Here is a 22,779-nt window from a genome sequence, read left to right as displayed (position 1 = left end):
CACGTGGGCCCCAATGCAAGGGGAAGAAAATTGCCTTTCTGGAGCAACAAAATCATCTCCGAGTGGTACATTTTGACCCATCAGTGAGGTGGTGTGTAGATACTTTGCTTCCTCGTCCAGTTTCGTCCCCTTGTATTCAGTGTGGTTACAGTCCTTTCTTACTTTGCACAGCAGGAATGGCAAACAAGCCAATTAAACATGAGTTCCATTTGGCTCTGTTTCTGAACATTTTTGAGGTTGTCTAAAATTTTATTAAGTCCTCATTTTCATATAAAAAAAAATGGAGTGAATTTGGACTTCCTGGGAGTTTTGTTGGCTGGTTTTATTTTAAGAAGGGCAGAGTGTGGGAAATATTTAAGTCATCCTATCTGCTCTTCTCAATTTATTCAAAATGCACTTTGTCTTTACCTCCTTAGCACTTTTCCTCCTGTGCACTTGGCTTCCTCCTTGCCCAGTCATTTGCATAATACTACTTAATTCTCTGTCTACTCAGTCAATGGTCTTGTCTTTACCTGTTTGTTCAGCTCTGTTGTAAGTTGATTGGATCCACCATGCACTTTGATTATACACTATTCACCCTTTGTAGAGGGTAGGATGGTTCTATTGATGCCAGGCCGGGGAGGCATTCCTGTAACACACTGTCTTACTTCAGGGTGAGAGGAAAGATAGGTGATCAAACAGACTTCTGACCCCCATTAGAAAGGGGAGCTCTTCTAGAAACTGCCAAGGCCAAGGCCCTACCTCACAATAAGCTTGCCCCATTTACATGGTGGGGCTAGACATCAGGGTTTAAGAATACTTAAACACCATCCTGATGGCAGCCACGTCGACGGATTTGGTGAAGGGAGTTGGACCAGCAGGGCTAACATTCTTTTCCACATTGAACATTTAGTGAGTCCATGAACTCTCTCATTGTTGATGCTGCCACCAATGTTTTGACTTATAAAAATTGTTTTAGAAAAAGTACAAAATAATTTCTTACTTTTTTGTTGTTGTGGTGGTACTGGGCCTTGTACATGCTAGGGAAATACTTTGCCGCTGAGTCACACCTCCAGGCTCAGTTTCTTTACTCTTGTAAGTGATATCTTCTACTCTTCTTTTTCTTTCTACCTTATCCAACCCTATTTTGTTGGCTTCTGCAGTCATTAACGTACTTCTTATGGAGCATTGTTGTTTGAAAATTTGTTGAAAGGTGTTGGTTTAGTGGACAGTTGTAGCAAACTTTTTAAGTGGTTATTTTGGAGGATGACGCTGGGTTTTATGTTTATGTAGACCTTCTCCATGGAGTTTAAAAGCTATTGATTGTTCATTTAGGGAAGCTGAATAATACTACTTCTGTTTTACATGTGACAAAAGGTCAAGACCTAAAGGACAGAAAGCTAGGTCACGTGGTCAATGCAATAGTGCATTTCATTTCTGTCCAGGTGCTTCCAGCCAGCTAGGGAGCACGTCTGCTCTCTCTTGGGAAGATAGAACATGCGAGTCTGCCTTTTGGCTAGTTGTAAGCACAGAGTAGGAGGTGAGGAATTAGTTGACCATAGAAAGCTGTGACATTCAGACAGGATGGCCCTCCGCACAGGACTAGCCTTCTGTGGCATGTAGTTAGTGGTGTTGCTCAAGTTTGTGATCTAGTATCTGTCACATTATGCTAGAAATCACATATTCAGAAATATCTCTTACTTCCGAGGCAGTGAGGTTCCTGAAGTCAGGAGGAATGGTGCCTTGGGGAGGAGGTGTTTTCAAATCATGATTGACTCTAGTTTCTCGTTAGTCATAATGTGACTGTCACGTGAGTTGTATCTGGGAAGTGGCAACGGTTTTTTTTTTTTTTTTAAATAATGTAAGTAGTGGGCACTAATAAGGTATTTTTGTAAGCATTTTGCATGAAATTCAAGGCACTTAAAGTAGAATGAGGAAAAACTAGTTTAATTTAGTTTTTCTCCCTTTTTACCTTCTTTATGGCCAACATACACAAATCACCACAAGTTATCCTCAGCCACAACAAAATACAGGTCTATTGCTTCTGGAAGATAATTATACTAAATAGAGTTTCTGTTTGACATGCTTGTTTTCACTCCTTGCAGTGAGAACATATTTCATCTAAGGAACAAAGTACAGTGTATCCTGCCATATTTTTGTAGCTTTAAAATGTTTTAATACATTGCTAGAAAAAAACTGCTAGAGTTTTAAATACAAATACCAGGCTTATTTAGATTCATTTAGTATTTATTTATTAGTAGTTGGCAGAAAAGCAAAACTATAAAAATGCAAAGTAAAATGATTTTTTTTTTTGTTCTAAAGATTATTTCAGGAGCTCTTTTCTAAATCATTGTGAATAAAATTACACTTGCAGTATGCTTATAATCCTTTCAAGTCCCTAAATCCTTAAAAAGAATGTCGGCCCAAATGCTCAAATAAGAATTTTATTTACAGAAGTAACTTTCTGATTTTCTTGGAATATCATTTTTCTTCTGCTTATAAAACAATACATACTTAAGCCTATTGCAGGAACTTGGTCCTTGACTATGCATTTGTTTAGTATGTGCATTTGCATTTGTTTTGGCTGTGAATAAAGTGCAGGTTTACTTTCAGAACTGAGCTTTAGTTTCAACTGAAATAAGTTGACAAGAGTTTAGTCCTTTTTTTGTGTGTCTGTGCTCAAGGTGCTGGGGATCACACCCGGGCCTTGTACATGTTAGGCAAGTGCGCTGCTGGTTAGTTACATCTGCTTCCCAAGTTTTATATATGTAAAAAGACTGTCTCTTCATTAGTTGTTGGTGGTTGATCTTAATTACTTGACATTTTGGTTGTGATTTCCAGTGAATAAGGAGTTGAAACCAAGCCCAAGCCCTTAAGTTTATTCCAGTTAAAATACTTTAATTTCTTACTTTTGCTATAGTACTTTACCTGCTTATCTGCAAACAGAAATGACGTAGATGTTACTGCTCTGACTAAAAGAAACAAGATTGTCATTAAAAGTACCCAGATCATATCAGTGGGAATAAGCTCCAGTGACCTAAAAGGTCTGTTTATTTGCAGTGAATTATGTAGCTTGAAGTATATGCTCTTATAAACTAAATAAAGCCTCACCCTAGGCAGTTTTTCAGTTGTGTTTATTTTGGGAGTTAGTGTTGATTCCCACTCAAACACACTTTTTTTTAATACATCTGAATGAGCTGTCAACTCCATCCCACCCATCTCAGCCCTTAGCCTATTCTCAGTCCGCTATTCTCCCTATCTTGAAGATGGAGTGTCCACTTCCCTTGGCATTTCTGTGCTCCATTCTTGCCTTGCTTCCTCCTACTTGTCTTGTCTGAAATGTTGGGGTATCCAGAGTCTGTCTTTGTTCCCTTCCTTTACTTTTCCCATTTCTGTTCCCAGAGCTTCAGTAACCCCATGTATATGAGCTGATCTCTTGTCTTAGACCTCAGGTCCATTTGTCCAACTGTCTAGGAGATACCTTTCCTTTCAAGGCCTGCTGGTCTTACTCAGAATGTACAAAAGCAAGACTTATCTCCCCAAATCTGTCCCTTCTTCTCTATTTCTGTGTGAGGTTGTGGCACAGTCATCCTTGTGGAAGCCTGAGCTAGAGCTCTGGCAACCATGTGAAGTCTTCAGTACCCTCAACTCCCCTGTCCAGGTCACTATCAAGCCTGTGGATTTTGCTACCAAACCTCTTATTCAGCCTCCTGTCTTCAGTGATTGGTTCTTAGTTCAGGCTCCCAGCCTACCCTATCTCTATTACTTGCCTGCGTGTAATTCTGTCTCTCTGGGTGCCCCACTCCCTACACAGGCAGGGATACTTCTGCATTCATTTCACACACCTGAATTCCTAACTCTGCCATCTAGCGATACCTAAAAAAATGTCTAGAAAAGAAAAAATGAAGCAAAGAGCTTGATCTCCCTTGTAAATGGTAAGTGTAGCTGAGTCCAGGACACATTTATATAGAATAGAGAATTCAGGGTTTCATCACAAGTGGATTTTTTTTTTAAAGTGCTTCCAGTCCTGATAAAGTTTTACAAACACAGAAAGCGACATTTTTTAGTTTCTTAGGATACTTGAATAACTTACAATAATCTTAAACAGCACTGGATTTTTAGATTTTCAGTTTATTGTTAAAACTGCATTTTGGCAATGTGCTATTTGCCTTCAGAGATCACCTAACGGTTATAGTCTTCTAATCAGGACCTCAGGGAGTCTTTTAAATGCAAGTTACCTCCTTCATGTCCATATCACATGCAGTCTCTCAGAGCTTATGAAAGGCAGGATGCATTTACCTTTTCATTGATAACCCTTGTACTGTCATGTCTGAGGCTCGTCACAGCAAGGAGAGGTTGGCCTTGGTCTTCGAATGAGACCTGTCTGAGTCCCATGAAAGTAATGGAGAGATTGGGGGATGGAAAAACTTCTACAGCTTCAACTCTGATCCAGTGTGATGTGCTCTGCAGCTGCTTCTGACCCTGGGAAAGCAAAGGACAGTCAAGTGCTCTGTTCTTCATTTGTTCCTTTTATGGCTGAGTTGCCATAAAATCATATGACTTTACACGTTTTCTTTCACCTTTGATATATAATGAAAGACACCATTGCCCGCTTAAGTAGTGGAAATACAGCATACAGAGACATCAGGTGTTTTAGCAAGCTTCAAAACCTTGCTTAAGCTTTATATTTTCTGTGCAGAGAGTAGAGGTAATAATTGTGACTCCTGGTAAAATAATCTCACACACTTACTCAGAAAAATGGCAGCTCTTTACTTGAATGAATTGGCTATTTTGGTTTGAAAAAGTATCATTCTTTACGACACAGAAACAACCTTTTCCCTGGAATATCTTGTAATCATACAAGCATTTTTCTTGTGAGAGAAAATGTGGCTGAATTTGTTAAGATCTTGTGGTGAATCATCTGCAAAAGTGTGAATGAAGCCTAGGCTTCCTGTTCTTTCTCTTCTCTGGCTTGTCATTTTTTCTATCAATAAGCAGTTTTGAGGCCTCCACATGATGTATAAAGTTATTTGGCAGTGTAGGAGTGAGCTACAGTATAAGCATATAAAATACTCAATGACAGTAGATGCTTGACATCTGGTAATATTTTGGCATTTTAAATATTGTTTAGGGATCATTTTTTTAAAATGACACAAGATATTTCTAAAGATACTTTGTATGATAAAACACCATGAAAGGATATATCCTGATGTTCATGGCAGAACAATTATCTCTAAGGTGTTCTTGATATTTGATGACAAAGAGAACATTTCAAGTCCTTGGGTCTTTGGAAATTGTCATGAAGACAGAATACAAGCTATTTTTAAAATCTGCTAAAACCACCTCCCTTTACCCTGTACATTGATCTTTGACTTGAATTAGAAAGCGGATTTCCCCCTCAACCCCCACTTGGTAATACTGTTACCTGGGCCTTTGGGTATTGGGCCTTAAATTGAATTTTCCTTACATAGAAAAAATGGTAAAATTGGTGTAGGTGATAGGTCATAACAAACCTAGGCTGTTTATTTGGAAGATTAGGTTCATGTCTGCCTTGTTTTCATGGGCCACAAGTATTAATTAGATTGAATGTTGTGCTGTCCATCAGCTAAGCAGTGTCCAGACACTGCCTCTTTTTAGCTGATGCTACTTTGGGGGGGCTCTTGCAGGAGTTAATGATGAAGGAGTAGTGGTAGGGAGGACACTATAGGTGAGACCCTTTGGTACATATTTTCAATCATGATTTTTGCAGGGCATGGTGGTACATGCCTGTAATTACACCTACTTGGGAGGCGCAGGTAGGAGGATCACTGTTCCAAGGCCAACAGAGCCAAAAGCACAATACTCTATCTGAAAAATAACTGAAGCAAAAAGGGTTGGAGGCATGGGTGAAGTGACAGAGCACAGCGCTCTGAGTTCATACCCCTGTAGAGCAACTCCTTCCCCCAGAAAGATTTTCATATTAGAAACCAAGTCTATGAAGAAACCCCATCTGACATGATGAACCTTGGGTTGTGCACTCCTGGATTAAAACCTTCAAGCTTTGCTGTAGTACTGTTCAACTCTTAGAATATAGGGCTGGGTCATAACCATTAGTTGTTATCAAAGGAAATAATGATGCTATGATTTGAGTAAATATTTTAAAAGGTAATATCAGTCTTCCATGAAATCTACAAGTGAGTAATGTTTGATGAGCCCCATTGGAGACAACGGTCTTAAGGAGGTGGGCCTTTGGCTTTGGAGTGGGTTTCAGTCCAAGGCCTGCTATCTGGCTGCAGGAGCAAGGTCCTGGGCTGGTCACCTATTGTAGGCGCCTGGCAGGTATGAGGTTCTGGGTAAATAAGCATCCTTTCCTTCTCTGTAGAAGGCATTGGGGTGCTCAGCCCTCTGCTCCCGCGGCCCTGCGTGGTCTGTCCAACAGGGCAGGTGCTGAGAGCGCTGGGCGTTGGCTCACTGGGTGCCTCCAGAACGATTCTCACTGCGCAAGTTCCAAGTAACACTCCTCCTGTTCGCACAGGTGCCTGAGATCATCAGCTCCATCCGACAGGCCGGCAAGATCGCCCGCCAGGAGGAGCTGCGCTGCCCGTCCGAGTTCGATGACACGTTCGCCAAGAAGTTCGAGGTGCTCTTCTGTGGTCGAGTGACAGTGGCCCACAAGAAGGCCCCACCAGCCCTGATTGATGAGTGCATTGAGAAGTTCAACCACGTGAGCTGCAGCCGGAGAGCAGATTGGGAGGCGGCGCTGCCAGTGCCTGTGCCCCCGATCGCCACCCTCGCGGAGCCCCGCCGGCCCATGCGCAAGTCCTTCTCCCAGCCTGGCCTGCGCTCCATGGCCTTCAGGAAGGAGTTCCAGGATGGAAGCCTGCGGAACAGCAGGTTCTTCAGCTCTTTTGAGGAAAACGACATCGAGAGCCACCTAATTAGTGGACACAATATTGTGCAGCCAACAGACATTGAGGAAAATCGAACTATGCTCTTTACGGTAAAATACTAGTAAGCTTTCTGCACATCCACATCTGAGAAAGTCCACTTTCCTGAGTGAAGATGCTTAGGAAGTGCTTTTGGATTTATGTGTGAATCTGTATACTTTTAGACGGAACAATTCTTTACCTAGGATAAAATTCTTATGTTAACCATATGCCTTTGAAATCATTAGAGGGGAGCATAAGAGAATCCATCTTCTGTCTTCAACTAATTTTTATCTCCCTCTCATATAAAGACATCTTTCCAGTATGGAAAGAATAGTTAAGTAACTATTGTTAAGTAACATTGTTGTAAACAATGTATATTAATTTCAATGAAATCTTTTAGGTGGAAAATATTCTCTTCATTGTTTTATCAATTTATAAAACATTTGTGCTTTGTTAATCATGATAACCAGACTTGCTAATAACCTTATATTTGAAATTTGTACCAAAATGGAAATAGGTTTAGCCAGTTGCTTGTTCTTTTCCAGGAAAAATATGTTAAAATGACAGTAAGCCAAATGCCGGGAAAGAATGGCTATAGTGGCTTTCCCTAGCTGTCAGGGTCCCTGTTTTGTTGCTGACCTGAGCTCTTCTGGCTGGGCTTGCCATCCCTGGGACTTCTGTGGGTCTGAGCTGATGGGACTCTGAGCTTTCCCAGCAGCAAGCAGGTCTCTGATAGGAACTGTTTTTTTCCTTGGCTCTCTCTTTGCCTCTAAGTGCTGATTCTGTAGTGAGGAAAATTGCCCTTTTTGTGCTTAACCCAAGGAAACAAAATGGCCAAGAGGTAAGGAAGTGGTCCTATAGGTGAAAAACGTCGTGTTGATGTGTGCAGATTTACAGTTCAGAGGGGGTGTCAGAGAGTAAACAGCTAGTTTCTTCCCTCTTTTTATCATTGACCTAGTATACTGAACAAGTGCTGTGTCAGCAGTCACACTTCTACTTCAATGTGTGACTTATATATTTTTTCAAAAAACTTTTGTGGTGTCATGGAGGAGGCTGCTCAGTGCATTTATTTACAAGTTCTTATTGTTGGATTGCCTGTATAAGGTCCCTGCAGAAACTTAGCTGTGAAGAAGACAGGCATGGTCTCTGCCCATGTGGAATTTAGAGTCCAGCAAGGGGGACAGGCAACTGATTGTATAAATAATTATCTTATTACAGCTATGATGAATGCTGCAACAGAGAAGTAGAAGACATGGTGAGAATACCCAGGGAATCAGAAGAAGTGTCTTTGAGGGAGTAATTCTCACTGAGCGGAGGTTTCAATGAGGTCACTGGGCAGGGTCTCCTGGGGTAGGAAAGCAGAAGATATGGATGGAGCATGGTACCTGGGAGAGTCCTGAAGCCTCTGAACTGCTGTGTCCCTGGCTTGCAGGCTCCTCCAGTTGTCCTGAGTCTTCAGGGCTCTGCTGTGTCAGGTCTCTGCTGAGAAGGTAACATGACATGGAGAAATAGTCACTAAGGCCAGTAGCAACCTCCCATCCTGCTTTTTTGCTTAGCTTTTCTCTATAGCACTTACGGCCATCTGACACAATTACAAATAAACAGGTAAAGTATATGTTCCATGTGACCCCAAGAAGATAGGCTTCATGAGGGTATAGACGTTCATCTGTGTGTTCACTGCCACTGTCACAGTGCCTTGTTGAGTGAGAAAGAAAGCCAGGTGACTGTACCCCAAGCAAGGAGGGAAGGTGGGCAGAGAAGGGACTGGAGTAAGAGTCAGGGCTTCCTTAGGCCTGGCCTTGTGGATCATGTTCAGGATTTTTCTTTTTTTGTCCTAAATGCAGTAGGCAGTCACTAAAAGGTTTAAAGTAATTATAAATGGCTTTTAAATACAGAACAAGGTAGAGGAAAAGGGCAGGAGTAGGGCTAAGAAGCCATTGCAGTAGTCCAGGTGAGAGATGAGGAGCTGGGAAGATGAAGCAGTAAACAAATGGGAAACTCAGGAGCTCATGCTGAGGCGATGAAGGGATTGATTGGATATGACCAGGACCTCAGCAGCCCCACCCAACTTTAAATTCAGATCTGTTCTTTACAGCCAGCTGCAACCAAGTAAGAATGCTTTGGAATTCGGCAGCTATGAGAGTTTCAAAGATTTTTTAAAAAAATAAATAGGGATTATCTTCTGTATGTAGGTAGAAACATTGACTTTTAATGAGATGAAATATACCCAAAGTAGAGATTTATTGTTTTCAAATAAGGTGGAGGGGTTGCTATACTGAGTCACCTCCTACTCTAGAGATACACAGTTTTAGTTTGGCTAATTTAGAAAGATGCTTCCTGTTAAAAATGTTGATTTTCATCATACTTGAATCCCATGGAAGAATGAGGATTTATGGCTACTGTCAATGTCATCTGCCTGGAAGACAGTTCAGAAATCATAAGTGAGCAAAAACTATTCTGAGTGCCCCACACTATAGGACGCTTGTTTCTTGGACCTCCTCATCAAGAGGATAACAACTCTAGATTTATTCCCCAGCTTCCAGCAAGCTTGTATTCCATATCAGGTGTAAACAGTTTAGCAGAGAAGAGATTGTGATTTACAGTGATGGCATCAGGATGTGACCACTCACTTCTCCATCCTGAGAAGAAATTCAATCTGTAGCAAACAACACACGCAGGAACAAGAAACTTAGAATGTGGAGGCTGGGGGGCAGCCTCCCACAGCCAGGGGAGTGCTCCTCAGTGTGGGCATCATATATCACAGCGCTCTACTAGAGTGGGTATTTCATGGTAACCCAAGCCAGTAAGACAGTGTCTAACTTTAAGGTCAGGTGAGTAGTGTATATGAATGCCTCACACATTGTATGTACTCTACTAATAGTAGATTATTTTGGAAATAATTTAGTAAAGACAAGATGCTTAAAAATAATCATTAAGAAGTGTTTTGGAAATTTTAAATAGAAACTTGTGTTTTCTAGAATATTCACTTGTATAGAAACCTCACTCCCTAATAAAGGGTTCTGAGGCTTATTGCTAACTTTTGAGTATTTGGTCTTTTCCACTTAGAGAAGGCTGCTGTCTCACATAGGTGAATGTAATATAGTTGTTCTGTGCCACCTAGAATCCATAGCATAAATTAGAACCTTTGAGACAATTTTCTATGATGATATAGTAGAATTTTGTTAGTGTTTACCATTTTCCTTTTTGTTCCCATAAGTCATGACATAAGAAAATTTGTATAATAAACTTGAATTCAGTTTTCATGAGAAGCTTTTTTGTTTGTTCATTTGTCTTTTAAGATTGGCCAATCTGAAGTTTACCTCATCAGTCCTGACACCAAAAAAATAGCATTGGAGAAAAATTTTAAGGAGATATCCTTTTGCTCTCAGGTAAATGGAGACTGGTTATTGTTTGACTGCAACTGACTTTTTTAAGGACGACTTCTGTTATCTGTCATACAGCAGAAATGCTAACAGTGTGACAAGATGGATTTTTTTTTATGTTCTTGATTTGTGATCTTGCTTCTCTTTTTCCTTTAGTATATTAAGGTAAACCATAATTTTGTAATTAAGCATTTTGCTCATAGCAAAAGCCATATTCTCTTAGCAGCAGTCTTTGGCATGTGTTTAATTTGTTGCTGAGAACATTGATGGAGATGACAGGGAATGTCAGTGATTGCTTATTGATAGAGAGTATTTAGTCTGAAAGTAGGGTCACTTGCAGAATTTCATCTTGGTGTGCTGCTATTTCTGAACTCTTAAAGTGAAACATTTACTTTTTAATGTGATAATTTTATTATTTCCTAAAGAAGTGAAGTTTGTAAGTTGAACTTCAAGCTATTGGCACTTGTATCTCTCTCTGCATGATAATGCTTTCAGAGGACCTGATATATTAATATTATAGAAGATATTTTATCTGTATTAAAGTTCTATTAGTTGATAATTAAAAAAAAACGTTTATATATTAATGCTTACTAGAAAGAACTCTTAGGACACTATGACAGACTCTTGACCTTCATATCTTATACTTAAAAGATTCTGTAGTCTAAATATATGTAATATTTTTTTCATTGTTCATGCCAGTTTACATCAGCATTTACATATTTATTATTCTAAGAGTCCAGTCTGTTTTACATATTTTAACCTCTATAGGTATGTGAGTTTATATATTATACATGCATATGTATGTGTGGATGTGTTTCTTCTGAATCTCTGGTCTGCTTTTGGTTTTTCAATTTTTTTTTTTTTTATTTTTTAATGCCCAAGAAAAGTTCTAATTTTTCTGCCAGCTTTTCTCCACTTCCCTTTAGTAGTAAAACAAACATTAAAACTTAGATTTTTAGGCTGGATGCCAGTGGCTCATGCTTATAATTCTGGCTACTTGGGAGGCTGAGATCAGGAGGATTGTGGTTCGAGGCCATCCATAGTTCTCAAGATCCCATCTCCAAAATAACCAGAGAAAAGTGGACTAGATTTGTGGCTAAAGTGGCATTGTGCCTGCCTTGCAAGTTCAAAGCCCTATGTTCAAACTCCAGTCCCACCCAATAAAAAACAAAAACCCTTAGATTTTAATAGTTCTTATTGTGAGGGACTGAAAGTTACATTTTAGTAGAATATTGGTCTTCCATATCTGAGAGATGTTTTTAGATACGTCTTAATTTTAAATATGGGAGAAAATAGTAATTTGATAGAGCTCTTTAAAATCTTGCTCTATCAATCTTCATTTGCATTCCTGGCAGTGGTGCCTCTGTGGATACAATTTAGTCTTCTCTTCCCCCGCCTTCCACAGGGCATCCGACACGTGGACCACTTTGGGTTTATCTGCCGGGAGTCTTCAGGTGGTGGCGGCTTTCATTTCGTCTGTTACGTGTTCCAGTGTGCAAATGAAGCTCTGGTGAGACAGCAGGTTTACTCTGAAGCCTTACTTAGGAGGAATTTCAACCTCAGTAACTTTTTTGTCCTTAGCAAAACTGCAGGGTTGGGGTGTGGCTCAAGTGGGAGAGCACCTGCCTAGCAAGCTCAAGGCCCCGAGTTCAAATTCCAGTACTGCAAAAAAAAAAAAATACCCAAAATCAAAACTACGTAACCGTGTCATTTGGCTTTAATTATTCATTCGTGACTAATAACTAGCTAGTACACATCTGTTAATTTTGGTTAGCATTTTAAATTTTCATTGTTTTTAAAAAAGATGCTCACTTTCACCTTCTGGATTAAATGCTAATCTAGCATTTAAATGTCATTTTATACTTTCAATCAGCATTTTGCTTTCACTCAGTATTTAATTTGTGTTTGCTTTGCATCTTACGTGCTTTAAGAACTACGAGCATCTAGATAGCATTTCTGAGACCATAATCCTAACAGTTATTACCATTACCTATTAACCTGTGGGGGGTAATCTAGAAAAATCTTAAAATAACAGGTTTTTTCTATAGATTTCCTGACCTGTCAGCTGACTTTAAGTTGGCAAAAACACTTGTTGCTTCCTATTATTGCTTATACTCTCTCTTCAACAAAATTAGAGATAAGGGCAAAATAGTTTCTGCTGGGTATTGAAGGGGTGGGGAGAGAGGGAGGGGGCGGAGTGGGTGGTAAGGGAGGGGGTTGGGGCAGAGGGGAGAAATGACCCAAGCCTTGTATGCACATATGAATAATAAAACAATAAAAAAAAAGAACTATGAGCATCTAGGTAGCATTTCTGAGACCATAATCCTAACAGTTATTACCATTACATATTAACCTGTGGGAGGTAATCTAGAAAAATCTTAAAATACCAGTTTTTTTCTATAGATTTCCTGACCTGTCAGCTGACTTTAACTTGGCTTTGTGCTGGCTCTGATTTTTCTCCTTGATTAGGTGGACGAGATCATGATGACACTGAAGCAGGCTTTCACAGTGGCCGCGGTACAGCGGACAGCGAAGGCGCCAGCCCAGCTTTGTGAGGGCTGTCCCCTGCAGAACCTGCACAAGCTCTGTGAGAGGATAGAGGGTGAGTATGGCACTTTCAGGCCATAGCACAGTGGTAGTTAAATCTCTGGAAAACCTTAGACCACAGTATTTGTTGCCAGTTTCTGCCTGACTGAGGCCTGTATTAGTAACAGACTCTCACCATGCTGTGTATGTCAGCATTTTCCTGGATATAGAGAACAGAACTCAAGTCCCCTTCTGCCGTCTTCATCGAATACACTCTGAGGTTAGTGGAGCTCACCAAACAGTTTCATGGTAGCCTTGGAGGTGTGGGTGGTGGTGAGTGGTCAGTTATATTGTCCCTTCATGAAGTACTATTAAGGTAAGACCTAAGGAATTCCCACGATGCTTCTCCATTCTATTGCCTGTAACCTCTGCCAGGACAGTTTCCCTGGAGGCTGTAGTTGAGGAATGAATGGGCAAGAATAAACAAGTGGTGACTGTAGGTACTGCTGTTTCTAGAAACTTATCTTGTGGAAAAACCATAATAAACTTTTATCATATGCAGTTGTCCTCACCACATTTGTGGGAAGGAGAGGGAGCATTAATTTTGCACATTTTACAGATAAATGAATTGAGGATTAGAGGCATATATGAATAAACCAGTATATATAGTGAGCTCAGGATATTGAGTCAGTGAGCCAGACAGGTTGGAATGGAGTGGAGGCCTTCCTCCTACCTCCCACAGGAAGAGACAGTGTCTGACTAGGTCAGCTGGGAAGGTGTGGAGAGGGACTGAGGCTGTGACAGTGGGTGGCTTGGGTATTCATCTGAGGAAATTCAGAAGATGAAGAGGTTTATACCCCTCTTCTCTTGATTTTCCATTTTATCCCTTTTATTGTAGGACTTCTAAATTGTCTGCTTTTGGGAATGTCACATGACTTAAACCAGCCAGGTTGTAAAAAGAAAACAGAGTGATCATTTCTCATGTATCTGGAATACTTTCTATAAGCTGTAATTGTGTAAAGAAAAAATACATAGGCATCTAGATCCTGTTTCTCTTTAAAAAAAAATTGTGGCAACAATATCATAGCAAAAATTACCATTTTAACTTTTTTTGAGTGTGCAGTTCATTGGTTAAGTTCATTTACATTGTTGTGTAACCAGCACCGTCTATTTCTAGAACTTTTGCATCTTCTCACTTGTAACTCATTTAATACTCTCCCTAGCTTTCCCCTAGCCCTTGACAACCACTATTTTACTGATCCAGTGAATTGGCCTCGGACTACTCTACGCATCTTATAAAAGTGGAATTATATAGAATATGTCCTCTTGTTTCTAGTTTGCTTCACTTAGCTTAATGTCCTCCAGGGTCACTCATGTTGTATGTATCAGAATTTCATTCCTTTTAAAGGCTGAATAATAGTCCATATGTATATCCATATATAAGCAGTGGAAATTTGCGTCGTTTGCACCTTTTGGCTATTAGAATATTGTTGCTATGACTGTCTTTTGAAGCTTCTGCTTTCAGTTCTTTTGGATATATACCCAACAGTAAGATTGCTGGATTATATAATTCTGTGTTTAATTGTTTAGGAATACCATACTATTCTACAATGATTATAACATTTTGTATCCCCACTGGCAATGTACAAGTGTATAGGAGTCCTAATTTCTCCACATTCATACCAAAAGTTGTTATTATTTTTAATGATAGCCATCCTAATGGATATGAAATGGTATGGTTTATTTTGAAAATGAAATAATTGACACTTGACATCTTACGGGGTCTGTGAAGACTTATCTGTGCCATTTAGTGCTCTTATTTAAAGTGAGTGTGAGTATTATTTTCAAGTGTTTTCCACATTGTTACTATTTGCTGACATACAAAATATATCTGGAACAAGAGAAGTTTTGCTTTAACTAAAGATTCTAACTGAGAGGATCACTAACCCTTTTCTTAGTTGTTCTCAAGATAAGGTAAATGATGCAGAAATGTACCCTAAGAGCTCATTAAGAAGCCAGCAGTGACTCTGACCTTGGAGATAAAGCAGATAGTGATTTGCAGAACTGGAGTGCTTGCAGAGTTCACTCGATAAGTCTTTGGTCTGGCTGAGCTTTGAGAAAGGTTAGCCAGGGTAGGGATTTTGCTGCTGTAGTTTTGGAAATAATCATTGAATTAATCTTTCATATGATAAAATTCAGCCAAGGCGGAAAGCTCTGCTCATGTGAAAACCAACCACTCAGTGGTGCTGTCTGGGGAGACGATGTTTTGCCTGTAGGATAGGATGCATTTCTGAAGTCTTATCTGGCACATTTGGAGAGACATCCTCTGTAGAGGAGGTGCAAATTACTTTATGGGAAGATTTGGAGTTTCTTTTTGCTATTGTGACCTAATAAAGAGAACAAAGTGGTATTTACTAAAACTCCTATATTGGTAATTAAGTTATGGTCTGACCAAACACTGGAAAGGACCAATGACACAGACACAAGAAGAAAGACAAGACAGACTGTCTTTTCTTTTTTTTCAGACCGTGTTTTCTTAATCAGTTGATGTGATTGAGTTATTTCTGGGATCTGTGAAATAGGATGAATACACTATGCATATTAATTATACCAAATGCACAACTAACATGCTTGCACAACCATAAGAGGTGCAGCTCTCAATTCTTTACTTATGATTCCCATGGCATTTAAATGGTATTCTGCTTATTTTAAAGTTTAAGGAACATTTGGGGAATTATTAAATTAATTATTACTGGTGTTTTTTGATGCTACTGGGGATTGAACTCAGTGCCTCATGTTTGCTAGGCAAGTGCTGTACCACTTGAGCACTTACCCCAGTCCAAATTAATTACACTTTCTTTGAAGAAACTTCAGCTGAGGTTTTCTTTTATTCTCAGCAAATTGTCCTCTGGCAAAGTCACTCCTTAAGCCCCCTCTAATAAAAACTTTCCAGCTTGACAGTGTGGGGTCGGCCTCATAAGCAGCAGGAATTCCCTGCAGTCTGGTTCCCTTTTCTGCTTTGTTCCCTGCCTCCCATTATCTTTGTTCCCAACAACCTCCCAACCTCATTTTGCATCACGGGGGGGATGGGCAAGAGGTGCGAAGGGGGGGTGGTCTGAGGAGATGCCTTCCTTGTGGACGCAGGGTCGGCTGCAGGTAGGAAGAAGCCATGTGGAGGGCCTGGAACTGGGAGGACCAGCTGGTTTGAGATGGGGCAGGAAGGACCAGCTGAAGTGAGGCAATCCAGTCAGGCTAGGACTTGGCAAAGGCTCCCTCCACATGCTGAGATGAAGAGGAGGCTGCAGTTAGGACTTCTGAGCTTCTCAAGTATACACTTAGTCTCTGACTCTTCTTAGAGCTCTGGGGTTTTCCCACTTGTGAATGTTTGACCAAATGACATGGTATTTCCAAAACTGTGTTGCCTAGACTATATCAGAGCATCTTCCATACTTGAGTAATTATTTTTAGTTAATGATTACTGAGGGCATATTGTATTCATAATTTTAAGCTTGCTTGCTTTAATCAGTGCTGCTGGTAAAGCTTTGTATCTGCTTGCCAGACTCTGTATGAACTGGCAACTGGCCACACTGTGACAAACCCCCTGTCCTTTCTGCACCTTACCCTACCTCTAAATTCACCTTTCCAGTGAAGTACCTGTGTGTCAGGCAACTTGCTCTTCTAGTCACAGGAGGCATTGGGGACCATCTAAGTCTGATTTCTGGAGGCAGACATGGTTCACATTCTAACTCTGTCCTTACTTGACAGATAACCTTGGGCAAAATACTTGACTTCACTGTGCCTGTTTCTTCATCTGTACATTGAGATTACTAAAAATAATGCCTGCTTCAACCTACTTCAGTGATTATTTTGAGGCTTAAATGAGACAACACATGAAGTGTTGAGTGAAATAGCATAATAATTGCTTAGGTGTTTTTTTGTTTTTTTTTTCCCCTGGTGCTGGGGATTAAACCCAGGCCTCAAGTATGCTAGTCAAGCACTCTTCCACTTTGTATTTTGTTTTAGAGATAGGATCTTGCTAACTTTGCTCAGGCTGGCTTTGAACTTGTCTACTTCCTGAGTAGCTGGGATTACAGACATACACTATTATGCCCAGCTGAAATACTGGTTGTTTGTATAGTGGCCTTTTTGGGTTATCTTGTGTTTAAAGAAAAAAAGGAAAAAGGACTTTCTGGAGGTGGAGATCATTATGGCAATTTGAGTAGGGTCAGTGACCTCTGCCCAGCTCCTCTGTAAAGTGAAGGTACAATTTTCAAGTCCCTCCAGCCAACTTTTTCATGGAGGTCATCTATCACTGCTCAGGCTCCTGACCTTTGCCCAGCCCTGCTCAGCCCTTGCCCTGCGGCTACCCCCTCAGGACAAGGAGAGTGGAAGGAGAGTTAGTTACTCAGGGAGAAAAGGAATCTTCCTTGCTAGCTGGGTCAGCAAGTTCTTCCATTCTTATCTCTCATCTTGTTTGACATTAGTCTCTGAACATCAAGAAAAGACAAAACAGGCCCTAGGCTCTGTGGGGGTGGGACTTCTTAAATATCAGATTCCCATGGGCACTAACATTCTACATAGTGGCTTTGTTTTTATAACTTTTCCTCAAAACTCTGTGCTGTGAATGAAATGACGTTAATACTGTTAATAGCATGGGCTGGTAAAATTGTTAGCCACATGAGTCAATTTTATGTGAAGAGAATCTAACATGAAAGAGAGAAATGTGGATCAGTTTTCAAACCAAGTAGTAGTTGCGTTTTCTTAGGTAAAGTTTTCATGTTCATATAAATGAGAAAATAATTCGGGACCACACACACTGAGGTGACTCCAAGTGTGTGGTCTTTGGAAGTTATGTAAGCACTCTGGTGTTTGGTTTCCCTTCCTGTGAAACTGAGATGCCAGCACTTCTTTCTCAGGTTGTTTGAGTATTAAATGAAAAGCACAGATTCGGTACCTTGTGTGGAGCACTTAGTGCATCTGAGCGATACCGTCATTGATCAGGAGTTCCTGAAACCTGGCCAGCCTGAAGAGGTGTATCAGACTGTAATGGAGTGAGTGTGAATGGTGTTGACTCTGCCTCATCACTTTTAATACTTTCCTCATGTCTTTTAACAGGAATGAATTCTTCCAAAACCAAACTAGAACTCCAAAAGCACCTGACAACACTGACGAATCAGGAGCAAGCAACTATTTTTGAGGAGGTTCAGGTACAGTACATAAGTTTCTCATTTCTAGCAGGAAAGTGAAGGCAGGCAGCCTGTCTGTGAAATGTCTTGTGGACAGAGTAGCAGAGCAGTGTCGTCATATACCAAGGAGGAGCCTTGAGTTCCTGCTGGTTTAAGCTTGCATAGTCCCTAGAAGGGCCAGATTAGAAATGCAGAGTCATGTCAGGTCTGTCAGATCTCATCTTTTATAGTCACAGTGAGGAAAACGGGGACCCCACTCTCTTAAAAAATATGTTAGACTGTGAGAAAAGAAATAATATACTGGGAAGAACCTCAGCCTGGTCTACACGCTCTCCTCTGCTCTCTGGGAACCTCTCCCTATTCCTTCCCACTCAGGATTTCAGCCAAAACGTGGGAATCAGGAGACACAGTTGCACACGAATTTGAAGAAACTTGTTCCTCCTCTTCTTTTAATTTTGAACATAAATGTAGTTCACATCATATACTTAAATAATGAACCTCAAAAACAAAAGCCAAGCTCACTGACTTTGTGTATTCTGGAAACCAGTTCTCACCCGTGCTTGCATGGAGCTGCGTGTTCCGGCTTTAAGGAGGTTTGCTTTCCATGAATCTTCAATGAGCTCATCGCAGACTTCATGTCTGCCTTAGTTGAGGGGCGCTTTCTGTGGTTTCCTGACACCTTTCTATGCCCCTCCTCAGGACAGTGTCACTGCCCCAAAGACTCAATAAATGTGTCTTTTTTTTTTTTTGGTGAGGGGCACATTGAATGACCAGCAGATTATTAAACAAAACAAGGCTAGCAATGTGTGGGTTGTAAAGTTCTACCTCACGCTCACTGGGGAAAGACTACAGATAAGGTCCATGATCTGTTTTCTGTTTTTTGTAAAAAATGACAGGATTCTCCTTTTAAATCGCATGGTGGGGTTCTTCTCTCTTTCCCTATTCTTTTGTAGTAGGATTGGTAGATGCGTGTAGAAAGGAAGCATAGGAAGGCTTTTTTATTAATTTCATATATAGTCTGGAGCGTTTTCACTTGCCTTTTTGTTTTCTCATCTTCTGAATTAGCTTGAGATCACTACTTCATTTTTTTTCTTTAGAGTTCTAAGTATACAGTCTTAGACAAATACAATGTGATGTATACTTGGAATTCTGAAATGGACAATTTGCTTCTGATTATTATAGTTAAAGCCAAGGTTGTTAGTGCTGGCCCATTTGCTGGTGTGGTGCTGTCCAGTCACTTAGGGGAGCATCTTCTGGGCAAGAATGGAGAATGCCCCTCCCTTCCCTAGTGTGGGTTTTCTCTTTTATACAGACAGCCCCACCTACCTTCCCTAAAACAGCATGATTGGCAGATCATAAAACATTCTCCTACAGCAGGGAGGATTCCTGACAGCTATGATTCTGAGCTTCTGTTTGCTCTGTGCAGGTTTTTAAATAGCCAAACACATTATGCCAAACAGACTTTAGGCAAAAAAAAAACCCCAAAAAACAGATGACAAGGTTCACTTAAACAAATAAAAAGCATTCAGTTAAAATCCCAGTGACCAATTATTTCTGTAATTTTATTTTATTTTTTGGTTACTCTGGCTTCGAAAACCTAGCTCATACTTTATTTCCTACCATCGCAAGTGTGGCTGTTTGCTGAATGACACAGATGTGGCATGGACCTTTTCTTCTGGTGGCATAGTGATGGTCTTGTTGAATTAATTCCTCAATGACCATTTTTGGTTTTTCTAAAACATTTTTGAAACCAAGTCATTGGTTTCTTTTTCAGTAGTGGCTGCTAATGTGTTTGAAAATCATACAGTTTAGAAAAGTCGAAGAAAAAGTTGGCTTTGCTGTTCTATGAGTGCTCTTATAATAGAATGGTAACTATTTTTTCCTTGCCCAGTCTTTCCTGGAGGGTAATTTGCTTCTGAATAAATCCCCCAAGTAAAAGTTTTAAAAGACAAATTTGATCACTATTGAAATTAATGGTGTATGATTACTTAAATAGTTATGAAAACATATATACCATATTCATTGTTATTGTAAATGAATGTTTAATGTAAAAAAAAAAAAGTGGAACACATACAGAACCATAAATAAAAGAAAGCCAACAGTAGCTATGAAAATGATGCTGGAGATTACACTTGCTGACTGTGAGCACTCTGAGAGGACATGGTAACCAGTGGGCATGTGGGCATCTTAGCATTTCTACTCCTAAGAGGACTGGTGACACTGCAAAGCTGCCTTTTACTTACGAGCTGTTTGAAATGTATGGTTTTAAAACATTCCTAAGTGGACACATGTGAAGATGACGCCACAGGGGTCTTGCTCTCTTCTCATGCTGCTGACTGTGCTGAATTCAAATTGGTCATAGTCAGCAGGAAGAATTGCTTTCAAGCTGACATAGGGCTAGTTAAAAAACAATAAGTCACAAAGTGTACTTCTCCTTATTGGAATGAGTGTATTTCAGGGAATGATTTAATTAAATGCTAAGATAAATCAAGGAGAAACATCAGTAGGCACTGGTAATTCATTAAATCACATGAGATTTCACAAATTGAAGTTAAATGGTCAGAGGAGCCTGGTCCTACTCTCTAAAGAATATATATATATATATCAATCTGGCTGGATTTTTATGACTTTAAAATTATTTCTTAAATAAAATTGGATTAACATTTTTAAAGGAAGTTTCAGAATATAGTGTCCAATGAGCATCATCTCTTTGTTGTTTTTGATTTTTTGAGGCTGGGCCTCACTATGTAGCCCTCTCTGTCCTCAAACTCATTATGTAGCCCAGGTTTACCTTACACTCATGATCTGCCTGCCTTAGCTTCCCAAATGCTGGGATTATAGATGTGTACTACTATGCCTGGCAGTATTGTCTTTTTATTTAGTTTCCCTACCACAGACTTTCTTAGCATTCTGATGTTCATTATTAGGGTTGGAAACTTGTTTTTCAGTTGCTTTCATAATACTTTATAAGTCCCTTATAGAAATAAAATTAAGAAGCATGTTACAAAATTGTTTTTATTATTTTAGTAGGCAACTAATTATTTTGAATTTTTTAAAAACTGAAGTATAACATCCCTAGAGATGCATACAGATCAATGGTATACAGTACAGTGAATTTTTAAAATGCTAATATATTTATGCAGCTACCACTGAGGTTAAGCAATAGAGCTTTTCCAGTGTTGCTGAGTCCTTCTTTGTTTCTGCACCCAGGGAGCCACTATCCTAACTTCTGACACCACAGATAATTTTAAAATGTAAAGTGATGTTACCCAACTTGATTCACCATTATTTCCCTTGGATTTGTGTCTCTGACTAATGAATGTTATTAAACTTTTAAGAAATACTGAAATATTCCATGTGAGGCCATATGGAAGATCTTTAGTGATGACACCATACTATTTTGTTTGAAGTCAGTAGGAGGGTATCCTCTCACCATATTTCAGAAGTATTTTGAGGAGAAATTTACATACTTCTCTGCTGTTTTGGCTTCATTAGCTCTGAGACACGGTGTTCAATGGGAGACAATCATGGCAGTGCACTGTACTCAGTTGTGCTTTCATTCTCTGTCAATTTGAATAGTTTATTTCCTCTCTATTCTAAGGAGAAATGCATTAATATTCCTCCTCTCTCCTTACTATAAGTTTAGTCCTTTTTGGCGTTTTAAAGTAAGGCATCATGAAGAATTTTTCAAACAAAACACCATGATGCTATCTCCAAGGTTTAAAAAGGTAGGAGACAAAAGAATACCAGCTCAGTTCAGAGGCCTCCTGTAATTCCTGCCTGCTTCCCTGCAGCTTTTTTTTTTTTTTTAAATATTTATTTCAAGTGCAGTTGTTTTAACTTTACAGAAAAACTGGATGGAAACTACCAAGAGTTTCCATGATAACTTTTCACTGCCTCCCACCCCAGTGTTTTCCCTATTATAATCTTGCACTAGGGTGGTGCATTTGTGCAATCAGTGGGTCAGCCAGTATTCACCATGTTATTAACTGCAGTCCATAGTTCAGGGTCACTCTTGGTGGTGTATATTAAGGGGTTTTGACAAATGCATAATATCCTGTATCCACCATTACAGAATCATACAGAAGTTTCACTTCTCTAGAAAACCCCTGTCTAGTCCTCCTTCTCTCCAGCCTCTGGCAACCACTGATCTTTTTCTTGTCATTATAGTTTGGCCTTTTCAGGTTTGCATCTTTCATTTAGCAGTAAGCCCTTAAGGTTCCTCCACAAATTTTCATGTCATGAAAGCTCATTTCTAATTAGTGCTGAGTAACAGATATTCCATTCTGTGGATGCACCACAGTTTGTTTATTCATTCATCTGTTCATCTTGGTTGCTTCCTAGCTTTAGCAATTGTAAATAAAGCTGCTGTAGATATCTGTATGCATGTTTTTGTATGGCCATTAAGTTTTCAACTCACTTGAGCAAATACCAAGATGTGCAGTTGCTGGATCATTTAGTAAGAGTAATTTAGTTTTATAAGAAACTGCCTCCCAAAGTGGCTGTGCCATTTCACATTCCAACATGGAATGAATGAGTGTTCCTGTTCTTCTGTGCGCTTTTAGATTCAGTGTATTCATAACCTTCTTGGGATCTAGTGATATTAAGTAGGGATTACATCACTTGACTACCATGTTCCTTTTCTGAGAATCTATTGGAAACTTGCTCTAGAAAACTCTGCTTGGTGCATATGACATGTAAAATTTTCTAACATCAGGATTCATGGTGTGAAGTTCAGGTTAAGAGTGTATATTGCAACCTCTAAAATATTCAATACTTAAGTATGATATTGAAAGC

The 22,779-nt window shown here is 39.8% G+C and overlaps 1 protein-coding gene across 5 annotated transcripts in view; it reads left to right on the top strand.

Moving 5' to 3' along the window:
- Positions 1-22,779, top strand: part of Tbc1d1 (TBC1 domain family member 1) — a 200,594-nt gene that overhangs the window by 92,989 nt on the left and 84,826 nt on the right. For all 5 annotated transcript variants that reach the window (XM_074042461.1, XM_020161878.2, XM_020161876.2 and 2 more), the window contains 5 exons: positions 6,494-6,958; positions 10,187-10,276; positions 11,676-11,780; positions 12,740-12,872; positions 17,912-18,003. In XM_074042461.1, coding sequence (XP_073898562.1) covers positions 6,494-6,958; positions 10,187-10,276; positions 11,676-11,780; positions 12,740-12,872; positions 17,912-18,003 — 885 coding nt within the window. The remainder of the gene's footprint in view (positions 1-6,493; positions 6,959-10,186; positions 10,277-11,675; positions 11,781-12,739; positions 12,873-17,911; positions 18,004-22,779) is intronic.

This window comes from Castor canadensis, chromosome 9 (assembly GCF_047511655.1).
Source record: "Castor canadensis chromosome 9, mCasCan1.hap1v2, whole genome shotgun sequence".
NCBI lineage: Eukaryota > Metazoa > Chordata > Mammalia > Rodentia > Castoridae > Castor > Castor canadensis.
Note: the sequence above shows the minus strand (reverse complement) of the source record. Positions and strands in the feature narration are given on the sequence as shown.